This window comes from Wasmannia auropunctata, unplaced genomic scaffold (genome assembly GCF_000956235.1).
Source record: "Wasmannia auropunctata unplaced genomic scaffold, wasmannia.A_1.0 LD335556.1, whole genome shotgun sequence".
Classification (NCBI taxonomy): Eukaryota; Metazoa; Arthropoda; class Insecta; order Hymenoptera; family Formicidae; genus Wasmannia; species Wasmannia auropunctata.
Window position 1 is genome coordinate 165,218 of NW_012027334.1, and position 13,513 is coordinate 178,730.

General features: G+C 39.3%; 1 protein-coding gene across 5 annotated transcripts; it reads right to left on the bottom strand.

Moving 5' to 3' along the window:
- Positions 1-273: 273 nt before the first annotated feature.
- Positions 274-11,023, bottom strand: LOC105456746 (alanine aminotransferase 1-like). 5 transcript variants are annotated; one of them, XM_011701021.1, is made up of 6 exons: positions 10,959-11,023; positions 5,888-6,927; positions 2,877-3,209; positions 1,605-2,049; positions 1,107-1,375; positions 274-1,022 (listed from the first exon to the last, which is right to left on the bottom strand). In XM_011701021.1, the coding sequence occupies exons 2-6, from the start codon at positions 6,263-6,265 to the stop codon at positions 744-746; spliced, it is 1,704 nt and encodes a 567-aa protein (XP_011699323.1). In that variant the 5' UTR covers positions 6,266-6,927; positions 10,959-11,023; the 3' UTR covers positions 274-743. The 5 variants fall into 5 exon arrangements, with proteins under 5 accessions (XP_011699323.1, XP_011699324.1, XP_011699322.1 ...); XM_011701022.1 differs by lacking the exon at positions 10,959-11,023 and adding an exon at positions 8,741-8,899; XM_011701020.1 differs by lacking the exon at positions 10,959-11,023 and adding an exon at positions 8,718-8,899.
- Between the last annotated feature and the right edge of the window lie 2,490 nt (positions 11,024-13,513).

Genomic DNA, 13,513 nt, shown 5'->3' on the forward strand with positions numbered 1-13,513 from the left:
TAATTATGTAACGTTTCAAAACAAAATTGCAAAAATTATTCATTTTTACAGTTCTGATAACCATTGCAGAATCTTATACCCATGGCAGAACAATATTCGACGAAAAGGTGTCTTTTTGGCAATTGTCGATATTTCCGGTAATACTTCTGGCTTGTTTCAATCGAATTCTACGCTAATAAAATCGCGCAGCAAGATTTTCTGCAGGTCTCGCTGAAGGACTTTTAAGAAATTGGATGGGAAAGAATAGAAAATCGCACAAGAAGAAAAAATACGTTTCGACTGCAACAATATTCAAACAATATATTCTCTTTTCTCTTATATAATATTAACTATTATATAATATCGATCATTAATGTTGGTATAACTACCAAAATTATGTGGTATGACTACCAAATATTTACAGATATTCTTCAGCAGTAATTTACATTTACATTTACATACAACAATTTATAGTTTTGTCACGATTTCTACAAAACTCAATAACAATGTCGTATGCGATGATCATCTCATACAACAATTTAGAGTTTCATGTCGATATCTACACAAATCAATAACATGGTATGTAATAGCTGTCTCTCAATATAGTGAGTTGTTCATTGTAATAAAAATATTTCACGCTCGTGACGCGTCCGAACCGAAAATTGGCCCTCACGCGGATATGCACAGCCCCCAGGTCATTTCTCATTGATTCCTACATCTATTCTTTGTAATCTCAATTTTCTTAACCGGAAATATATTATTATTTAACTGTATTCTTTAAGGAACTTGATGTGGAATTGCTTCAGCGCTTCAAGCATCGTTTTGATTTTCTCCTTTTGCGGCAATATCGTGGTCCGGAAGTGGTTCGTGCCGGGTATCTGGCCGAAGCCCGAGCCCGGAATCACGCAGATTCCGGTGCTCTCCAGCAGTTTGAACGCGTAGAAGACGTCCGGTTCCTGGCCCTTCGCGCGCGCCGCCTCCACCGCCTTCGGCGGCAACTTGAAGCGCGGAAACACGTACATCGCGCCCATCGCTGGATTCGCCTGCAACGAAAGAAAAAAAAAACATCGTAGAAATATCGTTCGCAGTTTCCCCGTCGGCTATCCCGCGAAAGAAAAGCCAGTCACCTTGTATCCCGGAATACTATTGAGCGTGTCGACCACGAGCTGCGATCTCTCTGCCAAAGAGCGCAGAGTTTCCTTCTTCTCCTTCTGAAACTGCTCGTACGACGGCTCGTTCGGTCGTGGCGGGTTCACCACGACGTCCATCACGACCTGGCCGAGCACGCTGGGGCACAGCATCGCGGAGATCGACTTCAACAGCACCTTCATCACCTCCGGATCCATGTTGATGATCTCGGCGTAGCCACCACGAATCCCACATTCGCCCATGTACCCTACAAACGAAATGTTTCCGAAAATTCCCGAGAAATCTATTTGTGACTCTAACTTGATAATTCAATATCCTTCCAGATCTAATTGATGTTCTACGTTTTCAATAAATCAACAAATTCGCGACATTTGAGATTTTCAACGTCTCTTGGAAAAATTGTCTCAAAAGTCTAACGTTTTTAAATTGCTTTTTGCGACTCCTAAACGAATTATATCCTGTACTTTCTCGCGCACCTTTCGAAATGGACATAAACGAGGCGAGCTCCATCTTCGAATACGGCTCGCCCATCTCCGTCATGACCTTCTTAAAGGAATGGAACGCGCTGTCTTTATCGTACACGTTGTCCTGATAGACCTCGTCGGCCAGCAGGAACAGGTGATGCTTGTGTGCGAAGCGGATTACATCCTCGATATTCTTGCGAGTCAATACCTGACCGGTCGGATTACCGGGGTTGATCGCCACCAACACGCGAGGGTTGCACGTCGCTTTGGCCTTTTCCAGCGCGCGTTCCAGCTCGCTGATCTCCAGCGACCACTTGTTGTCCTCATCCAGATAGTATCCGATCTGGGTGAGACCGAACTCCGCCAGGGTCGCCGAGTACAGAGGATACTGCGGAATAGGGATCATCACGCCGGACGGTTTGCCGTCGATTATTTCGTTGAACAGCTTCAGGAATGACTGGAAAGGAAAAATTCGAAATATTAGACAAGTATGCGACGAAGAGAAACAAAATGTAGCATTAAGAGCTGATATCCCTTCGGACGGTCCAAAATTTCACAGTTTAAAGTGCCAATTTGAATTTCGTATATTTGGTATTACGTAAAAATCATTATGTAATACATCGATATGTAATGTACAATGCTCCGTTTATCTGAGCACGTTAGGGAACAAAAAAGTTCCGATAACCGAATGGTTCGAACAGAGGCTCATTTATTAGTTTTAGTAATAGGATACACTTATTAGTTCCGATTTTCCGAGCAGTAGACGTTCAGAAAATTGAAATTGTGCATGTCGAATTCCTTATATTATTTAAATAGTACAGATAATAAGAAATAATCAACTACGAATTCGTATATTTGAATCAAAACTTATTGTTCGTATAAACGAAGTGCGGATAAACGAAGCTCTACTATATGTGTTATTCGGATAAAATAAATTTTCGTGCTTATTATTATGTAACAAAATAGACTCGAGCAATAAGATTACACAAGGCTTGTTCTTTTCAACTTAACTTCTTGCACTAGTCATCTTTTCTCTTTTTTTCTCCAAAGGTGGACAGAAAAAGAGAAAGAATGAATAATGCAGGAAGTATGGTCGGCTTGAAAAGAAGAGGCCTAAAGATTTTCAATTTTTCTCAATATTCTTTACTTAATATTATTTTCCTCTTTCACGTGCGTCAATCTATTCTCGCATGACAGAATGTTTGCGACCGACAAGGTCGCCTCGCAAATGATCAGAGTAAACATAACGCGCAGATAAGGCAAATACTTTAAGTCCATGCGCACCTTGATACCGTCCGAAGCGCCGTTCGAGAGGATGATGTTGTGATAATCGCATGGGATACCGCCGTCGCGATCCTGAATGTATTGCGCAATGTCCTTGCGTATGCACTCGATGCCGGCCGACTCCGAGTACGAGCCCACGCTGCCGCCTTTGCAGCCGCAGAGGACCTTCCGGGCGCGATCCTTCACGTCCTCCGGGTAGCTCGGGTCGTCCATCAGATTCGGCGAGACCGTCAGGGTGAGCACCTGCCGTAGGAACGTGATGGGCCGCTGGCCCATCGCATGGGCGTCCCCCACGTTCGCCTTGATCACCTCCTTGAAGGGTTTTTTAGCGCCCTGCGAAGAGAAAAATGATCTCAAATCAAATCGCAATTCACACATTTAAACTTTTCAAACTTTCATTTCCAAAACTTTTCAGTAACTATACCTGTATATAAACTACACAAATCGAAGTTCCGCTGAAACGAAGTTTACTTGAAGAGTTAAACGGAAAAAGTGAGATTTTATTATTTATTCGAATCCTTGAGACGTCTGCGGAAATGCATCTCATTTCCGATCGCTTATAATTCAAGTAGTCGTTTATATTTCAACTGTGTTTCTGAGGAAAATCTTAATATGACATATTTTTAATATATAATATAAATTATATATAATATAGATACAAATTATATATAACATCTTTTATAAATTAAGTAAAATAAATATAATTTTTGCTTATTCAAATATAAATTCAAATACTTGTTTATTTCTCAACTGTTGTTTCTGAGAAAAATTTTAATGTAACATATTTTTAATCTATAGTATAAATTATATAATATAAAATATATATGATATAGATAGATATGAGATAGATTATACATAATATTTTTTATAAATTAAGTATAATAAATATAATTTTCGAACAAATAAAATGTTAAATAATTTTATATATAAAATATAGAAAAATAGAGTAAAATATAGGAAACATTGGAGACTTCCTTTGCCAGAGAAAACAATTAATTGCAATCTGCTAAACTGGCTAAACTTTGCACTACGAGACTACGTCATTGGCGAGCGTTACGCAATTGCGTGTGAAACCGATAGAAACGCGAGAACGTGTGTAACACCGTATCGGTATGTATTACTCAGCGCGTAATTGCATAGATGAATAAAACGCATTTAATTTTTTTGTCCCCTATCGGTCGTTCGCATTAGTGAGAAAGGTTGATGCTTCTGCTTTTAAAACGCATCTTCGGACGCGTGTGAAAAGTGATCTTTTCAGGTCCCGAAATCAACGTAATCGGAACTACGTCTTTTAAGCAGACGTCATCAAAACGTGTGTTTATTCAGGATACATTCTACATCCCGTAAACAACATAAAACAGTTCTGGAAGACTCATCATTTACGAGGAAACGTTATTCCGGATGATAAAAATATATATATATCTCGCTCCCTCCCTTCAACATTTCTCGATTTCAGATATTCAGATTTTTTTTAATAATCAATCTCTGTACTTTGCTTTCTATGAATGCAGTGTGTATATTTCTGTTAGAAATGACGTAGCAGTTTCACGGATTTGATAACGCGATAAGAGGCTACCATATGCGTCCGGTCGTATCATACGTGTTCGTGTATCGAAATAAAAAAGAAAGTTTCTCGCTCAAGGCAATCGACATTGTTATGTTTTCACGTAGCAGACGACATGAATGCTTAAAAATCGAGTGTGATATTACATGGAATAATGTGCCGCGATCACAATCTGTCAAAATATCTAATATACTTCGTGCACCGATACGCGATATAGGACACTCGCGCGTTTATCTTTGCTTGTTGTTATAACGAGTTTAACATCACTCCTTTTTGTTATCGACATTGTTAGGTAACAACAAGCAGTATTTTAGTCAAAAGTTTGTCGGATAATTTGGATAATTATTTTTACGCTAATATAATTAAGATATTCTACACTCAGAGCGCTCATCTATATTTCATTATTTCCAGAAGAAATAATTGAAATAAATATTTATATAGACTAATAATTTAGATATCCTACAAATTCTATGTTCATATAAATTTTATTATTTGCTTTAGTGATAATTTTATGATAAATATTTACATGCTAGTCGTTTTGATACTCACGATGTTCTTTCTTTTTATTAAGATAAATTAGATGAATACTTGGATGTAAATAATTTACAATTAGATATGCATGTTTTACTCTGTGTTTTTTTTTCATTTACTTATTAATTTTATTTTTATATATTCTATTATACATTTTACTAATTTTTCAAATTATCTTCTTTTAATATATTAATTTATTACACGGTTAATTTTTAGAATAGATAAGTCATTAGCTTCTAAACCCATGTTTTTAACAAAATGCAAATTACGCGAAACATAATTCCATAGCTTTAACACGCGATTTCGTATTTAAAATGTGTGAATTTAAAAATAAGACTTCGAATATAGATTCTCCGCCTTTTAATATCGTTTCTATTAATTCCATTACATTTTTGTTTAACGTTTCATCAAATTAAGTGACTTGTGCAATTTTTCAGCGACATTAATCGCAATTTTTTCTCAAATGAACCTGAGTACGCGCTTATCTTATCTCTCCACTGAGAATAAAGTGCACAATTTTAAAACAAACGTATCCGCCGCTGCGTTCGCACTTCACAGTTATAAAGTCTTAATTATCCATTATTTTCTCTCTTCTCCTCCTTCTCATCTTTCTCGTGTCTCCGCCTTTCCGATGGACTTGGCGTTTCACCATGACAACCACGCGTCTGTCACCGCGAGCCCATCCCTCTTCCATCCCTCTCTCGCCCTTCCTTCCGTTCGCGCCAGTTCGATTTACATTCGATATATATATATATGTAACTGCCCCCGCACTCAGCTGTACATCCCTTCTTTTTTTTTTAACGTGGATAAACTCAACCCTCAGAGAGGAGACTTTATTCCACCCTGGAGTGGCGTACGAGCCACTCGCTCGTCGGCGGAGTTCATCGCTCCGGCTCGGGTCGGGTCTAGTCCTTACCTTTTGCAGCTCCTTCTCGATCTCCAGCGCCCTGATGAGCAACGGCCCGCGCACCGCGTACTCCATCTTGCGCAGGTTCACGAAGACGTTGTCCTCGGTGAGGACCTTGCCGCGCGGACTCGCCGACGCCGCCGCCGCCGCCGCCGCTGCGCTCGATGCCATGCCGCGACACGGAATAACCGGCTGGAGTACCATCGGCGCGGAGGACACCGCCGGCGGATCTACCATCCCTACCCCTCGGCCAATCAGCGCCCCGCCACCGCTGCCGGCACTCTGTCTCGTCGCCGCCGCCGACGACGTCGACGACGCCGTCACCGTCATCGCCCTCGTCGGCCAGCCGCCGGCGATCACGGCGTTCCGCAGACGTGCGTGCGACATGATGTTTAAGTCTAGTCACCCTCCTGTGCTCCTTTTCTTCTTCCTTCCCTTCCTCGTCTCCCTCCCTTTTCCACTAAAGAAAGGGAACCTTGGTACTGCTGTCTCACTCTCTTTCCCTCTCTCTCTCTCTCTCTCTCTCTCTCTCTTTCTCTCTCTCTCCCCCTTAATCACCGATTGATAAGTGTCACTCGCGCGTGCGCTTTTTTCCCTTCCGTCCGCGTTTTTTCCTCTATCTCGCGCCGCGCTTATCGCCGACCGCGAGCGCGGAATTCCTCCGGAGTCGATCTCGCTCCGATGCGACCGATCTTTTTCCTCCGCTCCTCGACTCCGCAGAAATTACGCGTGGCGGGCTTCGCAGGGCGCGCGCGCGCGGAATCGAGGAGGAGAGCGGATGGGAATCACGCACGCACACCACCACGTTGCTCGACGTCCAGACCCAGCGTATGCCGCGGACTGCCGTCCGAGGAGCGGTGGGGAAAAGACGGTGGCGAGGTAAGAGGAGGAGTTCGTGCCGAGCCAACGATCCGCTGACGGCGGAGACGAAGTTCGATCCAAGCGTCCACGCCACCTGGGGACGCGCCGATGACGTCAACGATATCCCGGGGCGACGGAGAGGATGACCCGCGCGAATACGAACGGTCCGGGTGGAGCGACTTGTTTTCCTGTAAAAAAAAAAAAAGAAATAGATTGAAGCTCGATTCGACGTTCGATCGCACTTTCCCGCGTATCTGAGAAGTCCCGCTTTCTAGAATCTATTATTAGAAATTGGATCAACCGCGTTTTTTCCCGGAGAGTCAATGGACAGCAGACAGATCAGAGTATCTACTCAGACAACACAAAATTCAAAATGAAGACACAATATGTCTAAATCCACTTGTTAGTTGTAATTTTCCCACCCACCAATATAACTATAACACGTGTTATATTATAGTTATATTGAGTGAGAAATTACAACAAGTACGTTACATGTAATTTATTGGTGTTTGCTGGGAAAGATGAAAGACACATTTGTGAGAAACGTCTAAAAGACGCGTCTTAAAGATGTTGTAAATGGCGATTTTATACTTTGTGTTATCTGGTTTATGAGTTGGTTTATTCAAAGATGAAACAATCGGCTCTAATTAGCGATAAGCAGGGTTACCTACTCATAAAAACTGACAAGATTATTATGTTAATTATTACGAAGATCGTTTCACGGGGGATTCGCGCGATGGTCAGAGCTGTACATACAATGCAATGCAATATCGGTTTTACGATCCTCCATTATCATGTTTCGTAGATGTGCACATACGTATTTACTTATGCGATGATATTCGAGTTTTATTTCCGCGCTTCCATTGCTGTCATTTGCAACTTGATCGTTCACGCGATCGCAATAATAACGATGCAGTAATACTGCTGCGAAAAAGTGCAATTTCGCAGCAGTATTATTGCAGCGATTTTACTGCATCTTAAGTGCGTACGCTTATTTTAGCAAACATCAGTATAATAACTCGAGAAAACCGCACGCATTTTGCAGTCACACATTTAGACGCATTTATACTCGTTTAGCTGTGGAAGTGGGGAACATTGAATTGTCATGTAAATTTATACAGGCTCGAAGCCGAGCAGCCTGTAATAATAACTCGACGTAGAAATAACTGATTTTGGTACGCTCTGTACCAAGATATTCATATCTGGTGTAGCGTTAAAATAAATGCAAGACAATGTATTCATTGTTCTTATACATTTGAAGTCGTCTTAAGCTTAAGATTCTTAATTCCATTCAATAAAATAATAAAAATAATTTATTGCGTGTATATACGAGGTGACAGTAATATTTTACAGGGCAAGTATGATGGAGGTGTACCCCGCAAAAGATATTAAGCTGAGGTGTCAGTAAGGCTGCTATTTCGATGCCTATCAGAAATTAAAAAGAAAGAAAATAAATAACCTAAGTATAGAAACAAAAAGTCACGATGACGACCAAAATGACTCCAAGGTGATTATTAAAAAGTCGACTTTTCGATTAGTCACATTAGATTCATTTTAACATTATTTTCACTGCACATTATCGTGACTTGTAGTTATGTTTGGAAATGTGATTAATGTGGTAATTTAAAACGGAGTATGAACAAAACAAAATATGGCAAACACGATGAACTAAATGCAAAAGAAAGAAGCGGGAGATGTATTTAATATAAAGACGGAACGCAAATATCATTATTAAAGACATTCGGTTCAGAGTATAAAATTTAAAACAGACAGAATAAAGAAAAATGATTATTCAAATAATGACATATTCTCGAAAAGAGATGATATGAGTATACCTACCTGAGAGTGCCTGATGGAGATGACTTTAAATATAAAATATCGGATTACCGTGCACAGAAGAGAGTAAAATGAGAGAGAAATATACTTTCGGAATTTTTTCGACTGTTCGTCGAATGGAAAGTCCTAATACTGTACTCACTAACGCATAAATACACTACGCACTTTTACGACGGTCATTTCGCGCGGCGAACGCTTTGCGGAAACAGCATCTCGCGATAATTACGGCAAGTCCAAAATTGCCAGAAGGTCGCGCCGCGCCGGCCGGAACGTTTCGCAGAGGCGCGAAAAGTGCGAAACGAGTTTCGCGATGGCACTGGATCGTCTCTCCGAAGATCAGCTTCGTAGCGATGAGAGAGAACGAGCGAGCGATCCGCAAAGTGCGCTTGCGCGCGCGCACATGTTGTTTCTTCTAATTGCCTTGTATTTTCTTTTTGCGAATCGGCAACTCGACGAAATCAATAACTCTCGAAACGAATTCAAAGAGGGTGGCGATGGAAAAATCATGATTTGTGTGATTCACCTCGAACGTAAGGTCGCATTTAAAATTAACTTTGCCATTCGCAAACTTCCTCCCGTACCTTTTCGTACTCCTCGTTAATGCATTGCTCTTTTATCTCGTGGTTTCTTTCATATTCGATTGTCAAATCTAATTTTTTCAAGAGATTAAAAATAAGAGAGAAACACAATGTGACCAAAAAAAATGGAAATAGCGGTTCATAGACAGAGTCTACATATTCTTCTTTTCCTTCATTTTTCTTCTTATCATTCCGTATTGCGTTAATGGTATTGCACATTGATTATCAAAAATATTGCAGTCATCGCAAAGACAAATTACAGTAAGTTAACATTATAACAAAAACATCCAAAATATATACAGAATAGCTACGAAGTATTCGAAAAGATTTTAAAGGGCGTTTCCTCACGCAAATTCAATGACGAAACTTCATGTGACCGTATGTCCGAAATGACTTAGTTTCAAAGATACCCTGCTTATTCTTGAGTCTGTTCCTGATTAAATAAAAAATAATGTATAGATAAGATAATCCTTCTGAAAGATAAGCCTTCATGTCTTTCAAACATGTATGTACAAAGTTTCATTAAAATAACCCAAGTGGTTTTTGATATTTTTTGAAAAACCGATATTTTTCCTTCAACTTTGACATCCTGCATCTTTGAAACTTGTAACAATAGGTTGTTTCAGACATATGTTCCGACTTTGTGCTGCCGAATATATATTATACATATACATGTATATTTTGAAGTTTTTTATTACATGTATGTACATATAACGCGGTTGGATACGTGTGCATGTGTGTGTGAGCTCTATTCACTTACGATGTATTTTTGAAATTTTTTGAAATTTTTATAATGCACATTTCGGATGCAAAAAAAACGAATATAATTTAACAAGGCTGGGAAAAATAAATTTTGCGCTAGTGCAGTGCAATAGAAAATCCGGAATCGTCAGAACTACCGAGAGCGATCGCCGAGAGGTCACGGTCTCTGTACTATGAACATCAAACAGTCGAGCCTTTTAAGTAAAACTCTATGGAGCGACTTAAGTAAAACTATGAACCGATAATCAAACACGGCCCCTTCGCGACTTTATCTCCCGTCTAGATGATACAAGTTGCGAATATTAATCGCGAATAACAAGATACGCGCCGTACGTCAGAAGCTCGTCGACGTGACAAAAATAATCCGCGTGCATGCGTGGCTCTCGTCAGCATTCGCGGACAAACGAATTCAACGTTCGTCGATCGTGAACGCGTGTCGATTGACGATCAATATTGTATCTCGCGTGTTCCGGATCCTTCGGATTTATCCGTCAATCTTTCGAGCGACATGTGACGGGCATCCATGGTCAAATCTTAAATAGAGTTAAAATTTTATAATAAAATAATAATAATTCAACGGCTCAAACGATTAAAAATCAAATCACGTTAAGATCGTAGAAAAATTTAATATTTATGTATTAAAAATTAGCGATTAATTATACTTACTTTGAATATTAAAAACACTATCGTTAATGCTTTTGATACCCAAAATAGATAATTAATCACTAATCAATTTTTAATATTTACAATATAAAAACTATAAGAAATATAAAATTTTTCTAAATGAAATGTTATCATCCAGCTCGTATGCTTCATCTTGTATTTAATTTCTTACGTATTCAAGATTATCCATAGCCTCGGATAGTCTCTCTCAAGATTCCGTCCACATATTGCCGCCAACGAAAATGACCGTATAACATCTCGAGCTATATAAATACCGTTCGTAATCCACGCTCCGCGCGAAATGTTCGTCGCGGAACGTGAAGGGCGGTCGAAGGGTTCATTAACGCCACGTAATATTACCCGACGAGGTGATGACTCACCCTTCCCCTTCGACGAGGAGCTCCTCTCGCTATCGGCTGCCGACGCTCTCACGCACTAACTGCCGCGATCCCGCATTTCCGTTTATCGCTCCTATCATATTTTTAGCGTGTGCATTACGTAAGTTCACGTGGGTGAGCAGGTAGTCGGGACACGCCCCCCTCGCCCGCCCGCGCCCTTGGCCAGAAAACAATGCATTGCGTTTATGCGACACACCTTTTCTGTGAGAGACATACGAGAAGCGATTTGCAATTGCGAATTCGATTCCGATCAATCTTGACCTTCCTTTAACGCACGATATAACGACGGTGTAACTGCGCGGTGGACTTTGACTTGTGAAGAACGCCTCGGATTGATTGCGGAATATTGAATCACTTTTTTTACTTACGAGAAATCTTGATGATACAAAGCTTTATAATTTTTAATACCAAATATCTCAATAAGCGTCACGTAAAAATGCCATTTGCTTGAAGAATAAAAATTTTGTTATTCATATATAGCTAAATGTACGAAATATTTTTCATCTTTATAATTGATTGCAATTAAAAAATTATTATTAATATTGATAATTTATTAATTTATTATTAATAATAAATTTTATTTAATTTTATTAATTTATTATTAATAATAATATATTATCATTATTAATTGCGCTCCAATATATAATATATCGATAAACAAAATTAATTGGCAAGTGACCAAAAGATCAAAAAGAAAAGATGTTAAACTGTTTTCGATCTTCGCGCGGGAAGATAAGATAATCAAAATTGATTAATTATCTTTTATAAATTAATCATAACTATAATAAAATTTTCTTTGCCAACGGTAGATAAACGGGAAGTAAACGATAACGAGTGTTGACAAAACACGAGAGATAGCAACATCTGTCTGATTATTCAAACGCGTGTTTCGCAGAGAAATTTGTTTTTTATGTTATGTTTTTAGACACCAGCTGGACGGAACTAATTTTTAGAACTCCGTATACTACCTTTTGTAAGAATGAAAAAAAGGATGTCTCTAATCGCTATGTTTAGCATACGAGACGAGAACCTTAAAGCGTGAACGACGGACATTACCAGCGTGTCGTAAATGAAACCGAGATTGCCTGTTTGCCTACACTTTCCGCATTTAAAATGAAATATGCAGTATTTTTGGTTTTTCTGCGACAGAAAAAGAGGCGAGAAAAACGCGCGGGTGAAACGAAGGAAATCTAAAGACATGTGCAAAGCGCGGCGACCTTCGTCTTTTCGGAAATTTTTATTATTTTAATGTTTACATTTTTATATTATAAGTTATAATATTGCAGAGATATTTAGTTGACAGGTTTGTAAGATATTCCCTAAATTTTAACGTTTCTCACGTAAATCAAATCTGCATTGCTTTCAAACCGGTTTAATGTATGAACTATTGTGAGCTACCGTTGTATGTTGCGAGGAAATAATTTTTCATTTTGCCTGACGTTACATAATGTAATTACTGATTACTTACTAACAAAGAGGGTTCTAATTCCGACCATGACATGTAATAAATTAACTGATTGTCTTTTTTTATTAATAACTTTTGTAATTATTATAATTATACGTGCAAATTCTGGTCGAATGGTTCTCATTTATTTGATCTTTATATCATTATAGTTTTCATTTAAATCTCAAAGAATCTCTTCTCTAATAATTTTTTATATAAACTTATCTCTTTCTTCACATGTGTTTCTAAAAATTCTCAATTTTTATTTTCACGCAGCGGAACGCTTCCAAGCGATTAGATTGCACCTAAAGCTTTCTGAATTGTACTTATAATATCTCGGAGTTGAATAAAATTAAAAAATATATATATATATAGATTTCTCACTAAAATCAAATCTGCATTGCTTTCAAACCGGCTTAATGTATGAACTATTATGAGCTACCATTAAATTAAAAAATATATATATATACAGATTTCTCGTCGCCATTTTTTCGGTCCTTCAATTCGGGATGTCTTCGCTGGTGACAAGTGCGACTCGCGCGACGCACCCTCAACGGGATTTCCCGTTGCGCGCGACGCAAAAACTTCTCGTTCTCCCGCTAACAGCTTAACCCGCTGCTGATCGCTATTTTTGGCACGGCGTACGTGCTTCTGCCGTGCCAAGTTCGCGCGCGAGTCGCGGAACGTTCCGCTCGTTCTCAGCCGCGACGCGACAAATGCTCGCTTACGAATCGAGAGACAGTTTCGCGGCCGCAAGATTTTATCCGACAACATCTCGTATTCGAGATTCCGCGCCACCTCCGCGCGATTTGCATCCTTTGAAATATAAATATAATTTTTAATTTCGATGAAATATTCTTCCCCCGAGGGAGAAACTATGTAACAACCGAAATGCAAAGTTTTCCATGAAAATCGAAATTTTATTTCGGTGCTTTCGCGAATGAAGCGTGCAAGAAGAGAATATTTTTTTTATTTCATCCAATTGCAATTGTAAAGACATTCCTATATACATATCGATTTGCACCAACCATCGCATCTTTATAGCGACTGCGCTGTCGCACACGCGAGAAAATATCAACATTTGCAGATGACT

Excerpts from the sequence above, each read along its gene's own strand:
- LOC105456746 (XM_011701021.1), bottom strand. The coding sequence starts at position 6,265 with ATGTCGCACGCACGTCTGCGGAACGCCGTGATCGCCGGCGGCTGGCCG. Across the intron at positions 2,050-2,876 it reads GCGCTTCGGACGGTATCAAG|TCATTCCTGAAGCTGTTCAA; the intron begins GTGCGCATGGAC and ends TTTCCTTTCCAG. Across the intron at positions 1,376-1,604 it reads GTTTATGTCCATTTCGAAAG|GGTACATGGGCGAATGTGGG; the intron begins GTGCGCGAGAAA and ends TTTCGTTTGTAG.